The sequence below is a fragment of the Anser brachyrhynchus genome, assembly GCF_964034855.1.
Source record: "Anser brachyrhynchus genome assembly, chromosome: 1".
Lineage (NCBI taxonomy): Eukaryota > Metazoa > Chordata > Aves > Anseriformes > Anatidae > Anser > Anser brachyrhynchus.
In genome coordinates, this window is record NC_137694.1 from 77,094,002 (window position 1) to 77,120,654 (window position 26,653).

General features: G+C 39.7%; 1 protein-coding gene across 6 annotated transcripts; it reads right to left on the reverse strand.

Annotated features, from left to right (window-relative positions):
* Window positions 1-1,378: 1,378 nt before the first annotated feature.
* On the reverse strand, window positions 1,379-24,831 carry LOC308197050 (sulfotransferase 6B1-like). 6 transcript variants are annotated; one of them, XR_013952542.1, is made up of 7 exons: window positions 18,830-24,831; window positions 17,789-17,973; window positions 16,684-16,810; window positions 13,727-13,821; window positions 12,483-12,669; window positions 7,237-10,503; window positions 1,379-6,133 (listed from the first exon to the last, which is right to left on the reverse strand). XR_013952542.1 is itself a non-coding variant. In XM_080596905.1 (7 exons), exons 2-7 carry the CDS (start codon window positions 18,972-18,974, stop codon window positions 10,385-10,387), a joined length of 858 nt encoding a protein of 285 aa, XP_080453031.1. In that variant the 5' UTR covers window positions 18,975-18,995; window positions 19,091-24,831; the 3' UTR covers window positions 1,379-10,384. The 6 variants fall into 6 exon arrangements, 3 of the variants coding, with proteins under 3 accessions (XP_080453031.1, XP_080453032.1, XP_080453030.1); XR_013952543.1 differs by having other exon boundaries at window positions 1,379-5,478; window positions 5,654-10,503; XR_013952544.1 differs by having other exon boundaries at window positions 1,379-5,478; window positions 5,567-10,503.
* Between the last annotated feature and the right edge of the window lie 1,822 nt (window positions 24,832-26,653).

Sequence of the window (26,653 nt, forward strand, 5' to 3'; positions counted from 1 at the left end):
GAACTCTACAGACAGTTTGCAAAATAAAGGCTGTCGGAGAATATGGGAAATTCACAATCTATTGCCTGAAAGATTCAGTTTTGTATTGCTCACACTGCAAGGGAAATCCTGACTATAAAACTACAGAATCTTGAGGGATGCCTCCATTGCTCTTCATGATTTTACAGAAGCTCTTCAATCATATGGAGGATTTAGTGGTCACAGAGGGGCAGAGACAGTGAGGATGAATGTAACGGTCACCATAAAGGTGAAATCCTGGATCCTGGTCAAGCTTGAAAAGTGTAGTATCTTTTGCCAACTACTGTTTCACTACATACAGCAGTGAACTACTGTTCACTGCTCGAGCAAGTCCAGAGAAGGGTGACCAAGCTGGTGAGGGGTCTGGAGAACAAGTCTTACGAGGAGCGGCTGAAGGAGCTGGGCTTGTTCAGCCTGGAGAAGAGGAGGCTCAGGGGCGACCTTATCGCTCTCTACAGTTACCTTAAAGGAGGCTGTAAAGAGGTAGGGGTTGGTCTGTTCTCCCACGTGCCTGGTGACGGGACGAGGGGGAATGGGCGAAAGTTGCGACAGGGGAGTTTTAGGTTGGATGTTAGGAAGTACTTCTTTACCAAAAGGGTTATTAAGCATTGGAATGGGCTGCCCAGGGAGGTGGTGGAGTCGCCATCCCTGGAGGTCTTTAAAAGACATTTAGATGTAGAGCTTAGCGATATGGTTTAGTGGAGTACTTAGTGTTAGGTCGGAGGTTGGACTCGATGATCTTGAGGTCTCTTCCAACCTAGAAATCTGTGATACTGTGTGATACATATCCGGCACCACAATTGCCTTTCATTAAAGGTGTGTAGTTCACTCAGACAAATTTCAGTGGTCATTTTTGTTATAGTGGGCTAACTTGGGAATAGTGCTACTCGGTCACAGAACTTGAAAAAATGTGCAGATTTGTTTCTCAAGTTTTTTTTTTTGCTGTTTGTTTGTTTTTTAAACATGTCAGCCTGTTATGAAAGTATTTCCCAAAAAGCTAATATGGGCTGTTTATCATAATTTTGTGAAACTGAAAAAGGAAAACTACATAATTTATATAAACCTATCTTAAAATATAGCTGGTTAACTGAAATTTGCAATAATCAATTTTCTTTAGCCTTTTAGATAGCGAATGGTTATGGAGTGATTTGTCATGCATTTGCATACGGTAAATGGTATGCTTCCAAGTTCCTGTGCCACATGAATGGAATATATCCCATGAACTTAGACAGATGTAATCAATGCCTAAGTTACTCATAAGGTGCACAATCAGTTGCCCAACATCTTTGCCCTGATCTTCTGTTGGAGACAGATCTTCAGTGTTTGTGTGTGTGGTTGTCCTCTGTTAAATAAATTTCTCCTTCACTTGCATGTGTTTCCTATTTTCAAATAGTCCAAGTTCAGATTTTCACAGTGCTGTGTGATTTGTGCCTGTGTCTGTGAAAGGCTGGATTCATTCCTTTCAGTTTTCTGATCTGTCAGAGCTAGCCCAGTATTTCTACATCAGGATCATCTTGTAAATTGAGCAGAATGTACAGAGGATTTTCTGACAGGATGTTCTCAGAGAAAATTCCAGTTTTGGGTAGGTCTCAAGAACTCTGCTGTTCTTGACAGTTTGGTGGCTCTTGCCAAGAGTATTGAGAAGAAGGGAGAAGGAAGGACAGTAACACATTGTCATTATGTTTGTTAACCTCTGCAGAAGGGGTAGGAGTTAAACCTTCACCTACTTCTAGCTCCATTAAGTCATTTTTACCTAATCTGTCCTGTTCAATATATGTTTCTCTCAAGTTCTGTGCCATTTCCTGTAGGGTGATCCAATGTGTTCTGACCTTAGTTCATTTCAGATCGATATGAATCTCATAAAACTTGGCTTTGTGAGTTCTGAGGTACTTTATAATGCTTGGTGATTTTATGTTCTTAATGCTTTTTAAGCACATATTAGTTAACTTGCATTTCCAGTGTCCAGCTGAGACGGCTTTTTCAAAAATTTGTATTTTCAATTAATATTCTCTAAAAACATGATTTCTTATTTCCAGAAATACTCCAAATTAGTCTAGTTACAATGCATTATGCCCATCAGGAGTAATTATCTTAAATGTCAATGTTGCAAGAGCAATAATAAAATATGTCCAGTGGAACAAAATCACTCTATTATGCATGAACTCATTGCATAAATGAGCTAAAAAAACTTGTCAGTAACACACTTGTCTGAAAATTTGTTGGACAGTGGGTTTGGTTCTCCTTGCTCTTGGATGGGTTTGTCTATCCCCATTTGTCATCCTAGGTATATTTATATATGTGGGCAACCTAAGAAAGGTTGCCATTATCTTACTTTTGCAGAAGGAAAGATTTTTGGTGTGTTTATAAAAAAATGTGTTAAAGGGAATGAGCAGTGAGCAATAAAGAGGGAATGATACCAAGGTATTCAAGTTAGTAAAGAGCAGGATGATGAAACTGAATAGAGAAATATAATGGGATAGCTGTTAGAAAAACAATCCTAATTTCATGTATAAAAATATCCATTTATACTGAGGGGTTATGATCAAAGAAAATACCTATTGTTTAGAAGTGTATACTAACAGATAAAAAAGCAACCAAATTTTGGGAGTGATTAGGAAAATGGTATAGGACAAAAAGGATAAGAGTCATTATTCCACTGTATTAATCAGTGATTTTTATGTATCTTGAATACTGGGTGTTTTGTTTCTTACATATTAAAAAAGCTGTAAAACTCTAAAGGCTTGTAGGAGGATAAGACAGGTGGGGAAAGGAAGAAATCAGCTTTTGTGTGAGCAATAGCCAAGTAAGAATTCTTCATTTTGGAAGGATGACTGAAGAGAGTTGTGTTACATATCCATAAAATTAAGAGGAACAGGGAGCTAGGGAAAGACAACTGAAGAAATGAGCAATGACTAAAAGCAGATGTCTAAGGAATATAAATTTGCCATGTTGTGTTTGACAACTCTTTCTGTTTTCCTGTGACCGCCAAACATCTATGACTCATGGATTTCTGAAGCTGGATGTGGCTTTCAGAGATTTAGTAAGCCTTGGGACGCTTAAAACAGCCTTTGTCCATGTGTTCCATGGGTCTGACATCTGTTATGTTTCCTCTGGTTCTGAACCTTTTTTCTTTGTGTGGAAGACTCCCAAGTGCATTTTTATGCTTAATTCACAATATGTATCCGTGGTTCATTCTAAAATAACTGTGTATCTCTAACACAGTAAAGGAACAAAACATGGCATTGCTATTACTATCAGGAATTCATCATTTAATCGTCAAAACAACTCACTGAAAATAAGGCAAAAGTGAGCACAGAAGCTATGTAAGAACATAGTGACATCAGCTAAATTGGGATCCATCAGTCACAGATATTCATGGTAAATTGCATAGGGAATTCTCAAACAAAATGCAATTGGACGATGGAATAATATTCAGGTGAGTATCATGTGCTTGTCCTGCTTGTTTACATACTCTTGCAGACAAATTTCTGGTCTCAACTGGCATACATCTGAGCTCGTGTGCTTACTCTTACACTGAAGTTACATGTGGAGATAGTGAAAGGTTTTGTCCTCCGAGAAACTAAAGTTGTAGTTGCACAACCATTTTTCATTGACTGTACAGCCCATTAAAAAGTTTGATAACTCTTATTTCCCACCTTTTTTTCTTTATTACATCTTGTTCACATCAACACAGTGTCAGCTTGGAAGGGGATGCATCGCCTTCTGGTCAGCAATGCCCAACTGTAAAGAACAATCACTGTAAAGAACAACAAGCTAGCTGTATCTGTGCTTTGAAGTGTATCTGTGCTGCAGTTTACTGATGCACGTGCCAAGAAGCAGGGGAACTCGCTCTAGGCTGCTTCAGCTAAACTGCTGTCTGAGCTTGGATAGCAGTGATATGTGAGCTAGCTTTATACTGCACTTCATTCACCTGCCGATGAGTCCTTGTCATGGTTTTGGCAGGGACAGAGTTCATAGAGGCTCACACAATGCCGTGTTTTGGATTTGTGATGAAAACAGTGATGATAACAGGGGGATGTTTCAGCTGCTGCAGAGCAGGGCTCACACAGAGCCAAGGCCTTTTCAGCTCCTTGCGCTGCCCTGCCAGCGGGGAGGCTGGGGGTGCACCAGAAGCTGGCTGGGGGCACAGCCAGCACAGGCGTCCCAACTGGCCAGAGGGACATCACGCTCAGCAATAAAACTGGTATAAAGAAGGAGGAAGGAGGGAGGACATTCGGGGGTGATGGGGCTTGTCTTCCCCAGGGACCGCTCTGCATGCTGAGCCCTGCTCTCCTGGAGGGGGCTGAACTCCTGCCTGCCCCTGGGAAGCACCAACTGAATCCCTCGCTTTGCTTTGCTGGTGTGTCCGGCTTGTTCTTTGCCCAGTGAGCTGTCTTTATCTCAGCCTAGGAGTTCCCATACTTTCACCTCTCCAGTTCTCTCTCCATCCCACCTGGGGAGAATGAGCGAGAGGCTGGATTGTGCTCAGCTGCCTGCTGGGGTTAAACCACAACAGTCCTGCTATGGCACTTTTTCCTATTGTAATGTAGGTAAATCCTTAATTTAGCTGGCAGGCAATGCTGTAGACTAATTAAATTCCTCATGCCTCCTAAAGAGGTAGGCAAGTAACTGCAGTTTGAGCAGTGTACTGATACCTACCAGGCTGTTAGATTAGGTCTAAGTAGTTTACCAAGGTCTTAAACGACAAATAACAGACACCAGTTGTCCTTTTTTATAATGAAAGACCTTGCAGACAGAAAAGGAAAACCTGCTTTTATTGCTCCTGGCCCTTAATATTTGCTTACATATCTGCAGCGTGTCATCCCCCCACCATTCCGTCTTTGTGTCTGCTCATAAATTCTCAGTGGTGCAGGCTGGTCATCCCCAGATCCTGGCAGATGCTGGTAATCAGAAATGAAGGACGTTTTAAGCAGACTGTGCACAAGGACTGTAATTAGGTACCTGGAAAACAGGCCTGTTCCCCTCAAGCCTCTGTCTGATTCTCTTCACAGCCCATTTCTGCTTTTGAGCTTCAGAACATCCTGTGAAAATGAACACTCAATTCTGGTGCAGAGCTTCGCAGCTCAGACACTGCAGTCAGTGTATGTACATGAGGAACAAACATTTATGTTCCTTGCCGCTTCCCTGTTTACCAGCAGAGAGCAGACAGGTCTCTGGCACTCAGGGTTTGCAGTCGGTTCCCAAGACCGCCATTTCTCCACTTAGCGTTGGCCTGTGGGACCGATTTCGACAGAATCCAAAAAGAGGCATGGCAAAGCAATTTGTGCCTTCCTGCTTTTCTGTCGCTGTTTCTCACTCGAGCAGCTGTCAGAGGTTCTTGCTCGCTCTGTCTGGGCCACAAGGTGCCGCCACTCTTCTATGCTTGGCCTGGTGGAAGCGGCTTCCTAGGGAGCCACACAGCCCCGCCATGTTTCACTCTCCTTTAGTACAGTTCGTCCCCTGTGGCATGCAAGACAGGCAAACAGAGTTAGGGGAAAAAGAGGACTATCTTCTATCAAAGTTAATAGAAAAGTCACCGCAGAATCACCTCTTGCGGTTGCTGGTCTCTTCAAAAATGAAGCCAATTGTGGACACCTGTGAGGCTGGAACTGGTGGGAGTGACACAGCCACTTACCGTCCTTTTCTCCCTCTCTGAACATCATCTTGCAGCAATCACCTTCATCCCCACAAGCCTTTCTGTCAGGCTTGATTCCTCCCTTCCCGTTCCCACTGGGTCTTCACAGCAGGAGCATCACTGGCTCTTTGTCTGTGATTTGTGACTGTCTCTCCTCTCCTGTCGGCTGACAGTGAAGAAAACCCTATGGAAATTCCTCCTGGTCCTCAATGTTTTCTCTTCTAGGTGACAGATGAATACATGTAAGCCCTCATGTTCATCTCTTGAGCACTTCTGCTGTATTTAGACCCAGTGCACAAACCCACCAACTGATCTCCAGCCCTTCTCTCCACTCCCACTCTTCCCATTCAAACCCCCACCTTTCCTCAGGCTCACTTGCCTTTTGTACAAGATGTTCCTGAAGCTATTCCAGGAGATTCCTCACCAGACACTGTTTTCCTCCAAGAAACTGCTTTAGGCATCAAACTCCTCGTATCAGATCTAATGTGAATGAAAGTCAGGCAGCACAAGCAGCTCTTTTTGAGAACTACTTTGAAAGATGTGATGTTTCTAAGGAAAATGTCTTTGAAGCAAGGCATGGAATCCATGTGTTCTTCTCCCTCTTAAGTGTTTTAGTCATTCAAATACTCTTGCTCTCATTTTCACCTGACCCAAAGGCCAGGTAAGTATGAGGTAGCAAGCAAAGCAGGCTAACTTTGACAAGAGCAGGTAAAATCTTCACAACACAGCTCTAATGGCATAAATTTTTAATGCTGTCCTCACTAATTAAATCAGTCTTGAGAATCAGTCTTCTCTGGTGAAATATATTACCAGAATAGGAAGCAATATTGTACCCATTTACTGTAACAGAGATTGCACAGGGTTTTGTTTCTTCCAGATCTAGTATTGCTGTGGTCTAGGTACATTTTGGATCAGTATTTTCCTATTTCTCTCTTTTTCCAAAAGTTTTAAATTACATAGGGGAAAAGAAAAAAGCACAGAACAGAACAGAAAGAAAAGAAAGGAAAAGAAAAAAAGAAGAGAAAAGAGAAAAGAAGAGAAAAGAAAAAAGAAGAGAAAAGAAGAGAAAAGAAGAGAAGAGAAGAGAAGAGAAGAGAAAAGAAAAGAAAAGAAAAGAAAAGAAAAGAAAAGAAAAGAAAAGAAAAGAGAAGAGAAGAGAAGAGAAGAGAAGAGAAGAGAAGAGAAGAGAAGAGAAGAGAAGAGAAGAGAAGAGAAGAGAAGAGAAGAGAAGAGAAGAGAAGAGAAGAGAAGAGAAAAGAAAAGAAAAAAAAGAAAAGAAAAGAAAAGAAAAGAAAAGAAAAGAAAAGAAAAGAAAAGAAAAGAAAAGAAAAGAAAAGAAAAGAAAAGAAAAGAAAAGAAAAGAAAAGAAAAGAAAAGAAAAGAAAAGAAAAGAAAAGAAAAAAGAAAAGAAGAGAAAAGAGAAAAGAAAAGAGAAAGAAAGAAAGGCAGGAAGGCAGGGAAGGCAGGCAGAAAGAAAGAAAGAAGGAAAGAAAGAAAGAGAAAGAAAGAAAAAGAAGGAGAAAGAAAAAAAAGAAAAAGAAAAAGAAAAACAAATGGAAGAGAATTTTTTTACAGCATCTTACTATGGACGTTTTGAAGATTTTAGAACATCTCCACAGCTGGCCAAAATGCCCTGTGGAACCAGATTGACGATTCCTTGAAAAATTCAGTTTGAATCTCTCTTGATGGTGGTGGGATGCTACAGCCATAGGAAGAGGAGTGGGAATAGCAGCACAGTGGGAAGAGCAAGAAGAAAGAGGATGTAAAGAAATGGTAGGCATAGCAACTGCTGGCAGACCCTGGTTACCAGTAGCTACAAACACATGCCCCCATCCTTCGGTAAGTGCCCAGCCTAATATTCCAGACCTCTGACACAGGCCAGCTTTGCTACACTGCACAAGGCAGCCTGTTATGCCTGGGGATGACCTGCTAAGCAGTAGTTCTACCAGCAGAAGCAGCTTGCTTTCTTAGGCTATCACTCATGGCCAGCTAGCTGTTGCACTCTACATCAAGGCTGGCTGCATTGTCTGACTTGAGTAATGCCATAATTAAAGCACCTGGAGATGAAAAGTGTTGTAAAAGTATAAGGTATGACTGAAAGAAACTTAATTTTGAATGTCCATTTAACTGCAATGCAATGCTGGAGGTCAGACAGCTGGCAAACTACTCATTACCTTCTGTGCTAATGGCATTCCTTCAGCCAGTTCAGGGCTATATGCTTTGACTCCCTCGCTGATCCATGTGTTGTGTTCACATATCATTTCTTCATGCACAGTTTGATATGCTGAGCACACATACAAATGCTGTGTAAAACAGTTCAAATTAGTGTGCCTCCCGCTGCCTTGTTCTGCCAGCCTAAACTGAAAGACTTCCTTCTCTTTTCTGTTGCTTTCCTTCCCTTCAGTTAATTGTGTGACATGGTGTTTGGATTTTCTTGCTTCTCCTTTTCAGATCTTGAATTTAGATAGGGGGAAGGCTTTTTTGGGCCTTTGTCTGTGACTGAGCAGTTCTGCTAACAGTGCTATTCCCATTACATTTTTGGGGGCTTCTTTTAGGACCTTGCATAGCACCTTTAGATAGAATTGCCTAACTCAGTTAATAAACTTACTTGCAACATTCATTTGCCCAAGGACCATTTGTTGTTGTTGTGTGCTTTGTTGTTTGTTTTGTTTTGTTTTGTTTTCCATAGTCAAAGGGATGGAAAGTGTATATCTTTAAGTAAAGTGTTCAAGCATCTTCATTAACTGATCTCTTGCCACTCATTTATACTGGAAGAAGGACACCTGAAAGGCATCCACAGACAACAATGATTCATGGCATTTTAGAGTGAGAAAGATTTTAGTGTCAGAGGAGCAAAGCAACACAAACGTCCGGTTTCCAAAAGGTTGATTTGCATAAAACAGTGCTCAGAGCAGCATCTCTCTTGATTTGGGTTGAATTGGTAAATGGCAAGAGACTGCTGTTGCATAGGCTTTTCTCTTACATCCTCAGCATGTAACTTCCTGTATCATTTGTGCAGATGCACAAACAGTTGGCACTGATGTCAGCTTGCAGAAGGTATCAAACAAAAGGGCTGTGTAGCTAGTGTGGCTGGAGAGAGCATCTATATTCACTATCAATAAGGTCATATCACGACTTTTCAGAAACAGCTCACCCAGAGAATGAGCTTGCCTTACAGACGTGCCTGCAAAACACACAGGGATCACAGAAGAGCAACAGTGCTTGTCTGCATTAGTTTATTTTCAGTCAGTTTTTGCTGTTTTCTCTGCCTGTTGATGTGTTGTAATTATGTGGTTGGGAAAAACTAGTTCAAGAGAAGAGTACTTAATGCTAGCCTGCAAGGCAAATTGAAGGTGTGGACAGAAAACACATCATGCAGTGAATCAGAAGAAATATCTTCACTGTGTTCCTAGAACAGTCCCTAGGATGTGAACATGGACAGGTAGTTCTTAGAAAACCTGTCTTATCAGAGCAGGGTAAATACGTCTCACTCAGATTAAACTGTCTCCAAGTACTGGTTTGTTTGCTACACTGGAACTGTTGAATTCTATTGCACAAGGGCTGTGAAGTTAAATGGAAACTCAAAACACTGGAAATAGGAATTTTGCAGGGAGAAAGTCAAATGAAAAAAACTTTTATAGTTTCTCAACATATGGTACAGAAATCTGAATGGATTTATATCACTTACATTTAAAATACAAATATTATACAATACAACCCAGAAATAAATTACAACAAAATCTATACATTGTGAAAGAAAGAAAGAAAGAAAGAAAGAAAGAAAGAAAGAAAGAAAGAAAGAAAGAAAGAAAGAAAGAAAGAAAGAAAAAGAAACAAAGAAGGAAAGAAGGAAAGAAAGAAAATTTTACAAACAAACCTCACTGCAAATCTTCAAATGTACTGCTACAGTTTTCAATTTCAGTATCGATAATAAAGTCTGATAAGACAGGCACTTTCCAAATCATGGTAGATGAGAATGGGTTGAATCTGAAGTCAAGTCTTTGGTCATTTTCTTATGATGTGTTTTTAGATTTTTTAAATATACAGTGTATTATTGGATTTATTTTTTTTCTTAACATGTTATCATAGAAAGGTTTGGGTTGGAAGGGGCCTTAAAGACCATCCAGTTCCAACCCCCCTGCCATGGGCAGGGATGCCACCAACTAGACCAGGTTGCCCAAAGCCCCATCCAGCCTGATCTTGAACACCTCCACGGATGGGACATTCACAGCTAGGCAACCTGTGCCTGTGCCTCTCCACCCTCTGAGTGAAGAAAACATCTCGGGTAAGAACATCTTAGGTAAAATTCCTAAACCAGATCTAAGAATTCCATTCATATCACTCTAGAGCAAAATAAAGTAACAATAAATAAATGATAAAGTAGATTTGGTTGTAGAAAAATTAGTCTGACACCTAACTGTAAAACAACATAAATCTGCCCTCTGATACTGGAGTTCAGTCCTGCCCTCAAACCTCCGTCTCACAATCCTTCTTCACACTTTTACTGTTTGACTAGGTGAAATGTAAGGCTGATACCTGAGGTAAATTTATGTAAACAAGCTAAATGAACGTGATCAGTCAGTGCTGCTTCCATCTTCAAGGTATCAGTTCCAAGAGCAGTGCTGAACTGTTTTTAACTTTTACAGTCTATTAGCCCCCATCCAGAATTTCCCACCAGTTGCTCTCTCTGTATTTGTAATTTGATAATTGAGTATTGTTCTGCCTGTGGAATCAGAATTCATAGGTGAGACTTTTTGCCATTTTGCTGAGCTTCATTTTCTCATTAAATATTTCCTCAAACTTTAAGTTCTGTTTCGGAGTGAAATGGTTCTTCCAATCACCAACAATACCTAGAAGAGCAGGAGCAGAAAAATAAGATTGAGGCTAGCAATATATAGTGCTGAAAACATTTTAAAGGCAGACCAGTTTTATTAATGCTGCAGATGGCATAAATTATTACTGTGTCATCAACCATAGTCTCTGTAATAGGTCATAATCATTGTATCAGTCTGGTGAGACTCTGATGGAAACAGCTGAATCATCATCCATAAAGGCTATTAACGCCTCAGACTGTTTCTCATTGTGTGTCACCTGACAATGCCAACAACACTAAGTGGTACATGAAGAGTAGCAGGTTTCCAAGATGGAAATAGAGCTCTTGGTCATCTTGGCAGAGAGGCATCTTGCCTCACCTAGGTGTTTGTAGTTAAAGGTCTCCATTTAAGCTCTTTCAAAGTCAGTAGAGGGAAGTGTTTGCTTCCTGGCTGAAATTCATCTCATCCTAGTCAACATCTAAAACTCATCAAATGAGTTGTGCCGAAAAGGCAGCTACGTCTCTCTACCAAGTAAAGAAGACTCATAAAAAAGGAAACCAGAGTGACTTGATCACATGAATCCCACCCTCACACCTGCTCCTAATTTTTAGGGCTTTCTACAGATGAGATGTCCCACCACTTACGAGGTCAGTTAACTACTTCTGGGTGACCATGCACATTCGTGTTCTATTGAATGTGTCTATGCAAGTGTTTCAACAGTTATCCAAGTCATCAGAAGTTTGAGCAAACATGATTTTTGTTTGTTTTTTTTTGTTTGTTTTTTAACTGGTATATTTCAATGAGAAAATGCTCAAAATTTCCCCTCATGTGCACCCTCTAAAGAAGTGTACATCATCTCAAGGCACTTGACTAAATAGTATTCTGGATAGCAAGGAAAAGAAAAGAATGCCTGAATAATAATAATAATAATAATTATATATATATATGCATATACACAAAAGTCTACTGTAAGCTGGTTGAAGTTTGCTAAAACCTCTGGATTTGCATAGAAACTACTTGGAAATAAAAATGTTGAAATTCTTCAAGTTTTTCAGCATAGATTTGTCAAAAATCACTGACTTAGAAAGCTATATCTGTTTTTGTTGTTGCAGGTTGTTTTGGTTTGGTTTGGTTTGGTTTTTTTCCTGACATTGTATTCTGGCATTTACTTCAGCTCATTGGTAAAAACATTCTGCTGAATTAGTGAAATGTAGTTTCCCTATTTATAATTGAGAACAAGTTTTTCTTAATTGAAATAACCCTAATTTTTGAATTGTGAATGATTGCTCAAAAAATAATTAAAAATAATGAAAATCCATCTAAACATGATGGCTTTGATTTTGTTATTATTCTAATCTGAAGAAGCTTCCGAAACATCAGTAACAAGAAAACAGCTCCTTGAGGTATTTTTAAATCACATTCAAGCTAAGTACTGTTGAAGATTTTAGTGCAGATTCCAGTTTGGCCAAGGCCTTAATGCGACCTCTTAGGTCACCCGGTGGTTGAGTCATCCATTCTTTTGCTGTCATCGTCAGCATATTTCTTTTTGGGAACATTTCAGTAAGATAACAGGGAGTACAGAGGATAAAGGCTACCAGCAGACTCCTTCAGAAGGAATGTGTCTAGCTCTTTTCCACTCTTGCAAACTAAATGACCTTCACTGGTGATTTGAGAGGAGACTCTGGGGCTTGTGAGAGACTGAGTGTAAACTTTTAGATACAAATAGGCAGATAAACAGCAATGTTTCATGAAGTTTTCCTTTCAGCTGCAAAGCTCATATGGAGCAACAGTTAAACTGTTGTTTAAGACCCTTTCATGTTTTTCTAGCATATGCATGCATTTGCAACCAGAGAACTTAGAAAGTGTTTTTTAAGGGGGCTTCAGATTGGAAAATCCTGTTACTGCTTCCTAGGGTGGACCCAAAACATCATCAGAGGCAGGGAGAGACACAGGCTGCTGCCTCTGAATAGGTCCTGGTTGGTGCTGCTCTATTAAGCCAGGAACAGTGAATTTACCTTTTCTGAAAATCAGCTTCCTGTTGGATGTCAGGGCACAGACAGTGTGACTGGGGTCACTGTTTTCTTTTTCAGTGTCGTTTTTCATCTCTGAGAAGGATGACTTCTTGCAGATGTCTTGGATATTATCATCACTGATGTCTATGTCCAGGAACACACTGATTTCCTTCACAATCTTAGGGAGATCCTGAGATACAAGAAGAATAAGCTTTTTAAATTACTGAGCTGATTATCAGACTTTCAGTTAATATGGAAATTATTATTTGTATTACATAACAGGTTTGTCCCATTTATTTGCTTTCTAGCAAAGCTAAACAAATCTTTGGACTGTATACATGACAGATACGGTAAACCTGATTCCACTCTTATTCATACTCACAGAAATGAGTAAATGCCCTCTATGTGCAATCATATAGAATTACATGGCCAGGTAAACTCCCAGTTTGTTTTTCTGTTTCTCAGAATGATTTCACTGGGAACAGAAATACTCAAAGGAGTATTTCTCTGTGTAAGGAGTTTATTTTGTTGGAGGTGCCTTATCTAGAGATCTCACAAGTGATTCCAGATCCAAAATGGGCTTGGAATTCCTCATAGTGGAATTGCCAAAAATAAACAGAACTATTTTAATGGAAACACTGGAAAAAAAAAGTGTTTGCTTCGTAACAAAATAATAATTCTCTGAAAGCTAAAGTATATTTGGTATTAGAGGTTTTGTTGTTGTTTAAGAATAGCAAAGCTCTTTCTGCATAATAATTTCCCTTTGTCAAATCTTTTTTTCCTACCTCCACCCCCAGCCTCTAATTTTCTTCTTTACTGGGCACACTGTTCCCACTGACCATGAGTAGTTCTGTTGTTTTATATCACTTTCTGAAAATTTCACCTGAAATGTCAGGCATAACAGGTTAAAGTGTGGACCTCAATAGATGTTCTTGGTTAATTTTTCTATAGGACCAAGGACCAGGAATTTAAAATTCTTTCTGTAGCTGGGGAAAATCACGTAATATATGTCCCACTCCTGCATCTATGAAATGCAACACTCACACAATTTAAGACTTGCATAACTTGTGTAGTCTGAATTATTTAATTATTTATGTGTTTCAAGACAAAAAGTCCTATGCAAATATAAAATATGCCCATTCATATTTTCTTATTCATTCCTCTTCATTAGAATTTGCTACTTGATATTTTAGTTATGTCAATTTAAAAGTAAAGCATTCTGAAATAAGAACAGAGAGCATATTTACCTTCTTCATGTCTTCATAGAACAAAAACAGGATATTTTTGTCATTTTTATGTTCTTCCCAACTTAGGAAATGATCAAACCAAGATCCACAGACAACTGAAAAGAAAACCCGTATAGATTCATATAACTTTGATTCATAAATAACTCTGTATCTCACACACTTAGGGGAATGATCCCTTCTTGGTATGTACCCCATATTCCTTTAAATCTGATTCAATTCTCTCTGTGAAGTGACTCAAGTTTACCATCCAAAAATGTTACCATTCCTGTTGGACTTTGTTTTTGTAAAAGAGATGCAGAAACTTTTCTGAGATATAATTCTCTAGGGGAAAGAGTCTCCAAATCTAGGAATAGGCCAGTAAAGAAAGAAAATGTATGGGCACAATGAGATCCGAGTATCTGAGCAAATATCTGCATGTTCATGGTCACAGACGTAAAGACTAGGAAAATAAGCTAGGAAATAAATGTATCATAAATATAAATATTACACTAGAGAATAAAATAAAGAGTCTGTTAAATGGCACACACTGTTGCTAGCTCTATTTTGTCCCAGTAGAGGAGAAATTTATATACTTTAAAAAGTCAAGGAAGAGTTGATTAAATGAAGGAGTTACTATAGAAATACATCATTCAGCCAACTACACAGGTAACCTACAGTTTTATAATTGACTTACAGTACTTCTTTTGTCTAAATGCTCCTTTTGCTGAACTACAGGAGGACAGCTAAACTTGAGTTTTATTTTAAAAGAAAAGCAGTTCTGACCCTTCTGGTTGAAAGACAAGATTGACAGCTGAGTTGAAAGCATCCTCCAGGCCATTAAGAAAGGGATAGACAGAGCAGTCACATCCAGCCTTCTCCGTAACTTTGACCTTGCTTTATGCTGCTACCAGAAAGGTATAATATTTTAATGTTGTAAAGGGCATCATTTTGGTTATAAACCTCAGGATGTATTTAGGTATTTTGCTGAATGCTCCAGTCTGTAGCCACCTCGTACATGTAAAATGCTGTCTAACTGCAGGGCACATGTGCACCACAGTGTCCAATTAAAGCCTGCTTAGCCACACCAGGAATGTGGCCAACAAATGCACCTGCTTTACCCCAGCCCACATCTGTGCAAGAAATGGACAGATCTCCAGAATTCCACTGTCTACACATAAATTTGGAATTTCCACTGCTTTTCTTTCCTGTTTCTAGCAGGGGAAGAACATATTCATCAAGGTAGGTATCCAAAGAACCATTTTTTTTCCATTTAAAATAAAAATAAAAATTGAAAAATAAAAATTGGAAAAAAATAATAATAATAAAAAAAAGGACAGTGATAACAGTGATGACTTTTAGGTCCTGTAAGCTCTTAGACTAGATCATCATTGTCTCAGCTGTCCCCAAGTCCTTTAGTTCTTTCTCTGTGGGTTTTTGCTATATGAGTGAGCAATCCTGTTTCCAATAGCTGAAAGTCAGTGACCCTTTTGGCTCTGGGGGTATAGCAAACAGTCTTGGAGACTCTAGTGACGGCATAAGTTGTCTCTGGGTGTCCTTGCCCTTGTTCTCAACTGAAAGAACTCTGCAAGAGTAGTACAGGATCTGAACCAAGCAGCACAAACATCATACATTTCTATTAAGAGCAAAAATGACAACCTCTCTCCCAGTATCACCTCTCAGATAAATTTCTTCTGTAACCAACATAATTATCTTCTTATGCCATGCATAAGCATGCAGGAAACAGCAGAAGGCTACTAGTTTACAGACAAATGGGAGATGTTTTAAAATTTGAGACAATCCTCTTTTCTTTTTTCACTGTTGAATGTTCAGAGATGTTACTAAACAAGACAAGATCCTGCACATCATTTATTCATGTGCCTTAGGGCTGCTCTGAATGAGGAACACAAGATCTACAAGGCAGAAGAAAATTCAAACTGACTTCTGGAGCTTTGATGTAAGCTCATGGTGACTGCACTGGCACTTTTCTTTCAAATTTTTCAAGGCCGTCTATCATTGTTGCTGTTATCATCATTGTGGTTGTATAGCAGGAGCAAGTCCTCAAAGGAGTAATAAAACACTAAAAATGGGAGTGGATACCTGGAACACAGTCCTCCTGTCAGCTTCCATGCCACCACTGCCATTCACACAAATCTCACTCATGTGTCACTCACCTTGGTCTTTGGACCCCACGACTAAGACAACAACCAGGCAGAGTGTGTGCAAGGGCACTTAGTGTGTGCAGGGGCACTTTGTGAAAGCACCTAGACTTCTTTTGAAGGACCACACAAGTCTACTTTCAAGATCAGAAAAGGCAGTAAGCCTGCAAGCGTGGCTCTCCGTGCAGCCTGGGGACGGTCTCCCTCTGTGCTGCCCACCTTTTGGCAGGGCAGTGGACCTCTGCTCTCTGGGCACCTTCAGACAGTGTCTACCCCACCAGACTGCCCACCAAGGACAGGAGGTGGCTGCAGTGATCCCAGCTGCCTTTTTGTCTGCTTGGAAGGAGCTGTGTGCACATTCCTTTGCTATCAAGGTTTAAACATGAGTTCTTGGTGTGAAGCGGGCTATTAGCATGGCTCACGAAGCAAGGTCGGAAATGTTTTACTACAGGGAAACCTGCATCATAACCAACAAATTGTTGGGGTTTTCAGAGTGTGTGTGGGAAGAGATGAAACCTGCAACTTGGCTATGAGAATATGTTTTTAACAGATGTGCCGGAGGACAGCAACCTGCAAAGAACAGTTGTGCTGAAAGAATGCAACGACTTTTCAAAATGTCTCCTCACAGGGCTGAAGACAGCATCTTATTATTTGTTCTTGTTTGGTTTAGCATTAGAATTTACCTTGAAAAAATAATAAATCTAAGGCTATATAAATTAGGAGTTCAACAAGGAGTTTTCACACAGTTTGCATTTGTTAACACTTTCTGTGCATGATCAGATAATAAAAACTGCAGGGATAAAACATAACACTTATCCTTACCGTCTCCTTCTAAGAACAAGTCAAAGAAAGCAGTCCAGGTATCAACAGTGGGAAGGTGTGGATTCTCTCTGTAGTAATGATACATAGAAACTGCAGTATCTTTTGGATTTCTGCTGATGTAGATCATCTGTAAATGAAGATGATATGGTTATTAGTGATAATGTTATTCCTTTATTTTAGAGGAGCTGTGTGCATAAATGTGGCATTTTCACAGGCAGTTTGCAGTGTCAAAACCCTTTCCTTTAGTATTCTTCCGTTGGACACCATGTCATAAGGACAGAAATGCATTTGTCCCTTTTTAGGCAGAAGAGAGCAGTGGTCAGCAAACAAAACCTTGTGGGCAGAGGTGTGTTTCCTACAGGTGGGTAATGTTTACATTTTGTGAAAGAGGCTGGTTCGTTTTAACTCATGAGTTAAACTACCTCATATATCTGATATATATGAAACTGTTTACTTCTTAACATTTACAGGACAGCTGCAAATGTTAATTTTGGCCTTTCACTGAAATTAGTGTTGTCCCAAAAGTCTGTATCTATGTAATCCTGAAACTCTGAACTTATAACATAAAATTTGAAGCCCAGAGCTGATTATTTATAGACCTTCCACATCAGCATGGGTTGACCCCCAAACTGACCTGAATCCTCCTCCTACATTTGAATTCACCTCTGTTTGGCACTATTTCAATATAGGGTCTTGAAAAAGCTTCAATAGGAGGGGCAGGGTACCTTCACCCTCAGAACATTCCATAAATACCCCAGATAACTGCTTTCTAAACAAACCCTCCAGTCACTAGGAAATGGAGCCATGATACACACACACCACCCTCCAGTCCCTAATAATATTGAAAGATCCTAGTATTGCATTTTTTGTGGTGCCTAACATACAAATCACCCAGTGGGAACAGTAGGGCAGGAGCAGAACCCAGTTTTTAGCCCAAGCCTCTGCTCATGCTGCCTTCAACTGCTGGTTAGCTGTGTCTCCAAAATTCACAGCAAACCACTTCTGGAAACTGTAAGTCATTTAATATCGTTTAAGGATTAACAAGACAAACTAGATTCCTAATAGACACAAAATATCTTACTGCTTTTATAAATTTTTGCCTTACCTTGCAGTTTTTATTCTTAAAATTTGAAGGCAACATGTTGTAGTCCAAGTGCGTTGGGATGATCCTCTTTGATGAGAGTTTATTCAGTTCCTCCAGTCTGGAAACATCTCCATATTCAATGGGAGATGTTAGTGTAATTGGAGTATTGTAAAGCTTTGTTATAACTCCTGCCAGCCAGTGTGTGCCTTCAGAAAATTATTTTTAAGGAGAAAAAAAAAAAAAAAAAAGAATGAAAGAAAAGAAGGAAGATTTGTTACTGAGAAGATACATGAAACATGCAGTTTGTGTATGGGAACAGCTTTCTAGCACACACAGAAAACCACCTTCTAAAAAACACCTCAGAACTTCTACACCTCCAGATTCAAGAAACTACGTAACTGTATAATCTCATTGGCTCTAGATGTATAAATACTGAAAAAAATAGTGTTGTTGCTGAAGTACAAAGTAACTCTATGCAAAGTGTTAATATTTGTATTGAAACAAATTCATTAGCTAACCTATAAAATTCAGACTGCTTGTCAGCAGGTGGTTATATTGTTTTTATTATTTATTTTAGAATAATCTGTTTTGTTTTGTTCTGTATTCTTATAGTAAATTGAGTCTATATATTTGGAAAGTAACTGAGCTCCCTCTTTGGTATGTGTGTGAGACAGAGCCTGGGTGAGAGGGAAGAAGAAATGAATAAATCTGCAGGCAAGGGCCATACAAATAACCTAATTCAACTCTTGCCTTGTTCATAATTAAATGTAGGAAGTCCTCTGGCACATCCTTCAAGTATATATTTTGCTTATAAGAAAGAAATATCTATTTGCTTTCCAGTATGAAAACACCTGAGATTATTTTCAATTAAAGAATCAAAATTTAGACAAATGATTTGTATTTTGGGGGTAATTTAAACACTTCCTGAGAGAATAACAGTCTCACATATTCAAACATCCTTCCCTGTTTCTTGCACACGGGTATTTCACAACTAAGTTAAGCAGAGAACACAAAACAAACAATTGAAACGTCTTGCAATTAACATCTAAAAGTAGAACTTACCAGATTTGGGATAGGAACCCAAAAGGACATCATCTTCCCTAGCATCAAAAGTATCCAAGGATTTTAAGAGTTCTAGAGAAGACCTGGTGGTAAAGGGAATCCCCTTAAACATATGAATTAGTTCTGTCTCACTGGGGTTGGACATGTTTGCTTAAGTCTTCGATTCCTGCAAATCAGATACCAGCGAAATGACAGGAGGATTTAAGAGTCACCTCTAAGTTAGATGGTTTGAAGTAACAAACTGAAACCAGCAATACAAACCTCATGCTTTTATACTTTGTTGTGCATGATGAAGTCCCTATCAGGTATCGATTTTTCTAGTTAGCTGATAAAGGAAACTGAAATGTTAGAGGTAATTTCATAAATAATTGAAATGCAGAGTCATCAAAAATGTGTATCATTTGTCGTTTATTAGCTTTCCAGATAAAGAAAGGGGGTGATAGTTAAAGTATAGTAATTGTGGAAAATGCCAAGACTGACCATTTTGTGTTGCCATAAAATTTGCTTAGTGTGATTATTGAACAAGTTATACTTCCATGGAAGCAGTATCTTATTTTATGTGATTGAAATATTTTGGATTTTCATTTTATGAAATATGCAGTGGCCTGAGTGTTCAAAAGTGCAAGCTGATTCCCAATGCTTCAATTATGTGATGTCAAGAAAACAGTTTTCAAAACATTTCAGAATTTCAGCCTGAGGCTTCTTAAAAACAGAGGAACTTCTGAAGCACAATCATTTTTTTAAGCTGTCATCTATCTCCATAAGAGGAGTACAGAAAAAAAAATCACAAATTTTAAGCAGATATTTCACATTGGGTTGTATCCTACATGTTGCATGACTAGAAATGGTTGAAGATTTCAAAATCTTTCCACAGAAAATGCATAATCATAATATAATCATCATAATAATAATTTTTAAAAAAAGGCACTTGCAGGAAAGACATAGTTCTCAATTCATTGCCCATTATGAAATGTGTTTTTTGAAAAATTTTGAATCTGTAGAAATCACCATTAATGTTTTTCAACCTGAAATATAAGTGTATCATATTAAAATAAATAGCTCTGGTTTGAATCAAAATATTTTGAAATGCTTAATATCTCAATTTTCATTTCCATTGTCACTAACTGATTTTTTTTAGGGTGGTGTGATTCCAGAACCTTCAGACTTTGATTTTTCAGTGGTTTTTTTTTTTTCATCTAGGTCTCAAAATCTCATGGGATAAGAAAAACATTTGTAAACAGCGCTTCACTTATCTTTACATTCTTTTCCCCAGGCAGCCAGTGGCTTCATTATTCCTATTGAAAACCTCCTACAAGATATTCCAGTGAGGTCCTTCAGTGTATTCAAATTGACTTTAAAACCTGTATGCAAATCTTGTTTTAAAATAAAGTAGTCCTTTGGAAATTTCTCAAGGTCATGGTTTTTGTTTTATCATAAATAATAACATAGGCTTAGTCATAAGCTGACTACCAAAGGTACCTCCCATGATCCAGGGTAAGAAGTTAATGATGGAGATGTCCTTCCAGTACTTGACCTATTGAGATTACAGGCAAGGAGGAAGGACAGCTATCAGCTTCTGTACATGCTTGTTTCTAATACAATTTCCAGAAAAATCAGTATAATAGGAGTGATTTGTTTTTCTTTCTTGGCAGTATTGCCAGTCTACTAGTCAAAGAAATGTGAAGTCAGCAAGCCTTGATATTTTCAACTGTCTCATCTATAAAGCTGCCCTTAAACAGCTACAGCCTGAAAAATGTGCCCTTTGTCCTCAGAAAAGTCAGTTATGCAGGGCCAGGTGAGGATCAAAATCATGTCAAATACGCTCTGGGGGCATGTTTTCTATTACTAGCAATGAAGGGAGATGGGAATCATTCAGGAGGTAATTGAGTCAGTCTTTGGGACATCTCTAGCTAGCTGCTTTGAATATATACTTTTATTTCTGAGGAAGATGGAGCATTGGATGGGGCTCTGCATAACGTTTCTAGCTCTTTCTGCAGCAAAAAAAAAGAGGATACAAGAAACACAAGGACACTGATGCACAAGCAGAATTCGGAGGACCTCTTAGTAGTGACAAACTCAACATTTTTCTCTTTACTTCCCGATCTGAAGACCTAAGTTACCATTGTTTCATATTTTATGGGCTAATTCCTTGAAAAGTCTATCCTCTGTCAACAGATTTCATTTCAGGTACTTCAGGTGCACTAGCTATATCTGGAGACATAATGAATCCTGCTTCTGTGGGTTAGTCTGAATTTCAGAGAGATTTCAGAGGTTTGTTTTACAGTTGTGGTTCCAGCCATATGCATTTAGTGCAGGATGAGAGAACTATTACCCTGATGTAGCCAAAAAAAGTTCACTGTAAAATACATTGCATATTTACTATGCCTTGTCCCTTTCATTTCTTCATACATTCCTATTATCTTCTGAGTCAGCACATTTCCCTAATCTAATCACTTGGAGACTAATTAATCATTCACAAATGAAATGGCCAAGGTGTAAAACAGAAGCAATACAGTAGCAAGGAAAATTCCAATTCTATTACCTCATCTAAATTACTTCTTACACTAGCTTCTGTTTTCAGCACCCATAATGTAAATCCAGGGGAAGCAAACTGAAATTGCTGCTCCTTCTCACATCTTGTCTATGCTTGGAAAATAGGGCCTGTCCCTGAAAGAGTGCAGTATCCTGAACTGCAATGAGCTAAGGAAAAAGAGTACTCAGCTCCTTGCAGGACTGGGCACAAACTTCTGTTTTCAAAGTTAGCGTAGTAGAAAGGGTTTAAAGAACGCCATACCAAGTCCTCCAACCCACTTTTGCTGTCTCCTTTGTCTGTATTACAACACAGAACGTAGACTACAACTGACACGTTTTGAACCAGATAAACACAGGCATGGCAAGCTAATCCTGAAGAATTTCTGTCTCTGTTGCGTAGATCTCTGCCACAGGCTCTAAGGAACTGCTTTTAATAGCACGTTGTCCTTGTCTTGTTCTCTAGCCCTGCTATGGGTGCAGATGGAGCACACATTTTACCAGCAGGTTTCACAGAGATTTGCTAGCAGAAGAGCAATCTTGAAATTTCGAGTTTGGCTTTTCTCTCTGGTTTAAGGAAAATACCACTTGGTAGGTGGACACTGCATTTCTGGGCTGCTTCATTCCAGCTCCTTCTACCACTTTCTTACCTTCTCCCATCTGTATCCTTGCCCTGGTGAGTGACTGCTTTCTGAAGCCTTAAATAACTCAAATAAAATTGACTGTTTTGTAACTGTGTTTACTCTGTTACCTCCACTTCAGGTTCAACATTCTCTTCTCTGTTTGATGAAAGACAGTAGCATGTGCATCTCTTTCAGCTGCAGATTTCTCAAGTGAGGCGAATCACAGTAGTGTTCCCCACCAAACATATCTCAGGCAGCATGTACTAAAAGAAATAGTAACATTGTGGAAAACATGCAGTTAAATGTGTTGGTTACCTGAGTCAGACTCTGGAAGCACATCCACAGGGTTCTGAATGTTTTAGGTAGCAGTGTTGAGCATCAACTTTCTCATTTTTAAAATGCCCTAAATCCATCCAATATTTTAATCTTGTCATATTGAATAGCAAATGGAGAATTAAAAGCGACATTGCTTGTCATTGCATTTTGTTGCTCTAATTCTCTACCAGATGTACCAATCATTTGAAACTAGTAGGAATTTATGCCTGTAAAGATTGTCCCTGTGTATCTATGTAAAATTTGTACAAAGGCTCTGCAACAATGATGAAGAAATGAAATCTTCTAAGACTATTTAATTGCCGAAGGCAAACACAGCTGCTGGTCCTATGAATGCAAGGCTGACTTCCAACATAGAATTTCAGCTAGGGAATACACTGCTGTGGACAAACTACATAGTTCCATCTCCATCTTCTTCATAGTTCCATTTCCATTCATCTCCAGCTTATTTTCTGTACCTCCCCAATGATCTGAACCCCACAGTCATTTCTGTAGGGCTCACTATGTCCATTCTTTGCTTTCCCATATTGCAGAATTGCAATGAATGCCATCCCTACTTGTTTTGATGCTATAGCTTTTTTCTTTTAAACTTATAGTCAGTGACTATTCAATAGAGACAGCCTTTGAAATGTTAATTACAGTGTGAGTGTTTAAACTGACTGGGAAATTATGGCACCTCAGTGCCTAGCTGTCACCAGTTTAGGAAACAAAACCTGGTTCCACTTTCAAAGAAGTATTTGGGTGCAGAGTGGGCATAGGGCTGACCAGAGCACATCAGGACTGATGAGCTTTAGTCACTGACCATCAGTTTACTCTGAGATAATCCCAGCTGTCAAGAGGTATGGCTTAGCCAAAAGCACTTCACCCACATGGGCATTACATTGCTCTGCAATTCCAGCAGCAGATTCTCTGCCTGGTATGCCTTCTCACAGTGCCTGGACTCTTGCATGTGGGTAGAGAAGCCCTCCTTCATTCTCCCATAGTTCAATACTAATCATGTACAATGATTTAACAACTCTGATTTCAGAAGTTTGCTATCTGTAGTGGCTACACCCACATTTAGGTATATTGTGAAGAAGGTCAACCATTTGTGCAGAGTCATTTTTTTTTTTTACAGCATGTCAGATTATAAAGTTCACTGTCCTCCTTTGAACCTTTTCACAATGCGTCATTGCCCAAGGATATTCTGTGCCACAGCCGCAACTGATACAGCTAATAATAACAGGGCTGCCATCAGATCTATATCTTTTGGAGAGATTGCAGGCAAAAGCCATGGCTGCAAGGTGACAGCTACTACACCAGCTCCTGTCCTGCAATGGCATGTGATGGTTCACCTTCAAGGGGTAAACACATACACAACAAAGATAGGGGGAGAGGGCGGAGGGGCAAAAAAAAAAAAAAAACACAAAAAAAAAACACGAAAGAAAGAAAAGCAAATGAAGATTTGAACCTTCATTCCTTCATTGAGGTAATAGAGATGAAGCTGTGTAACATGCAGGGAGGCTCAGCCAGATGAATGGTCTCCCTGGCAAATATTTGTCTGTTAGGGTGGCTTTGAGAATTTCCCAGATCCCCAGGGTGACAGGAGAGGCCCTGGAGGTGTTGTTTATCTTCTGTTTATCTTTATTGTCATATCTAATATTCAGGCTTACTGGGGTAGGATTAAATAACAGAAACTGACGAGTCACCCTGTTACTGGTAGTACACACATTTATGTGATGCCAACTATTTCTGTTTTCATTTGTTAGCATAACTACAGAGAAACTTGCCTGATATTTGAAGTACACATTCAATAGTAGGTTAAAGTATTCTATAAGGAAACAGCAAAATTTCAGCAAAAAAGCCTTTGAGAGGTATGTCCTACAGAGATCAACACCCTGTGGAGCATCACTGCACACACGAAAACCAGAGCTAGGAGGACTGATGGCAAATGCTACCCTGTCAACTCACACACTGTCATTAAATCCAGCAGTTGAGAACCAGCAGCTGAGCTAACCACATCTATCTCAGTGAAGTCTTTTGGTCCAAAACTGGTGGGAGTGTACTAAGGGGATGAGGATACTCTTGTGTCTATATCTACAGGGAGACAGTGCTCCACAAGCAACCTGTTGCATCCTGTGCCAGCGCTCTGGTGGGTCCAACCCAAATGATCTGGGGATACAGAGGTAAGAAGCAGTGCAGTTTGCATCTGAGGGCATGGCCTGGAAACCTCAGGCTCATAAAATGCCAGAGGGAAGCACACCTTGGCCACTAGGGGCTGGAGTCCTCAAAGTCCCCATGCTGTGTGAGGAGTTTGCAGAGAGCGTCACTCAGGACATCTGACAGCCCCATTGCACCACGTCTCATTTGTCCATGTCCTCCTGGCAACCAAGGGCCAGCTGAAACATTGCAAGACAGCAGCATAAGTCTGGCTGTCAGTCTTGGCTTGGCTATCCCTCCATCCAGCCTACTGCGCAACTCCGCAAGCACCTGTCTTGTCCCAGGAGGAAGCCAGGCAGTGATCAACTGGTGCCAACCCCGGTGTTACCTCTCCCTGATCTAAGGAGGCTGCTCCATGGGCCTTTGAGCTGCACCCTATCAGTTAGGTGGTATCATTCATGCCGACAGCATGGAGACCTGATAGCCACCTTGCTGCTGGACCCATATCAGCAGTACAGACCTTATGTTGCAGCAAGGCTCCTATCTGTGGGTAAAAGGTCAGAGGAAACAGCAACCTGTTTCCAAGAATGGGCACCTCTATAGCGGCTGAGAGGAGCCTGTGATAAACACAAACACGACATGACTGGTTATCAAGGACTTGTTATTTTTTGACATGGTGGAGGATTGGGACTGTTTCCTCATGCCCAGTTGATTGGCAGCACCCATACCCAGTTACAAGCACACTCGTCACTCCCTTGTACAGCTTCAGACTCCTCACAGCACTGAGCTGAGCCCTACAGCCCTTCTGCAGTGCCCCCAGCCTAGCTTATTTTAAGGCTATGGCCAAAGTGTCACTTTCAGCTCACAGTCAGTTGCAAGTTATTAGACAGGAGCCATAAAATGCTGCAGGAAAAAACAGGGTGGTAGAAAGGAAGCTGAGCACCACAGGAGCTGCTCTGAAGAAAGGTGGCTGCTTCCCAGCCAGACAGTACAGCCTGGTAGTGCACAGAGCTGCTAGCTGCGCTTGGACAGGCACATTATTTGAAACGTAAAGAGAAGTTACCTGGCCACTTTTTGTAACAGATTTCTATCATTTGTGTTAGGAAGCTAAATGAGAATGCAGGCCAGATCCAGACCAGATAAGTGAAACACGTTTGGTGCTTATTCTTGCCTTTCATGTGTCTGCGTAGTAATCTGCAAACTTTTATATTTCTCCTCTGTTCTTATGAGTTTTTCATATATGAGATTTTCATACATGGCCATGTGTCATATGAACTATTTAAGCATAGACATTTTACAGAGGAAAGACTTTTATTTTTCTTTAAGCAGAGTATCCCTATTGCACTACAGTCCTCTCTGTTAGAGTCAGGACATGGTTAAGAACAACGGAAGAACAAATCGGTCATTCTCTGCCACATAGCGTTTAAGTCTTACTATTGGCTGTGGGGTAGACAACAAAAAAACTTTTTTGTGGTTCTGAAGGAAGCTTTTGAAACAGAAGCGTTACAGCTTCCTAGATCTTTTCCTGACACTGAGCAGAACTCATAATTCTCTCCTTCCATTACGCAAGATAAAGTTTTGTTTTACAGATTTAAAGGTACAAATGGCTCCATAGATCCTATAGTCTAACCACAAGTTTAACATATTGTCCAGTTTCACCCAGCTGTACCTGGTCAGATTTCAACAGCCTATTGCACACAGACATTTTTTCTGTCTAGTTTTGTTTGAAATCTTCATAAAACAAGCAACAGAGAAGTCACTTCAACCATTCATTTTCCAGTAGATAATCTCTGTCACTGTTATACCACTGTCTTACTGCTGACTTAGAAAATGAGTTTTTCCAAACATGAATAAAAACAACAAATCACTAATTTTATTTATTTATTTATTTATTTTACTGGTTTCTGGGAAGAGCTGAATTATAAATGGCTTAAAAACCTTCATCTTACCTGATTTTTCCATAGACACCATCACCCTAAGGACAAGTATTACAGAGTAGTCAGTGCAGAAGACTGAACAGGTTCCAGTCTCCTTGTTTTTTATTCCCATTATAACACTTTTACAATGCAGGGAGAAAGGAGGGGGATATCTGCTGAGGTGGGCAATGGGTAGTGAGCTACCAATTGCCCAGGTTCAGGGGCTAAATCTCTGTCATGCTCAGATATCCCAGGTGTGATCACTCCCGGTGGGCTCACACAGT

Coding starts and splice junctions, on each gene's coding strand:
- LOC308197050 (XM_080596905.1), bottom strand. CDS start 18,974: ATGTCCAACCCCAGTGAGACAGAACTAATTCATATGTTTAAGGGGATT. Junction 12,670..13,726: donor TCTATGAAGACATGAAGAAG/GTAAATATGCTC, acceptor CTTGTATCTCAG/GATCTCCCTAAGATTGTGAA. Junction 10,504..12,482: donor GAAGCTGATTTTCAGAAAAG/GTAAATTCACTG, acceptor CTGCTCTTCTAG/GTATTGTTGGTGATTGGAAG.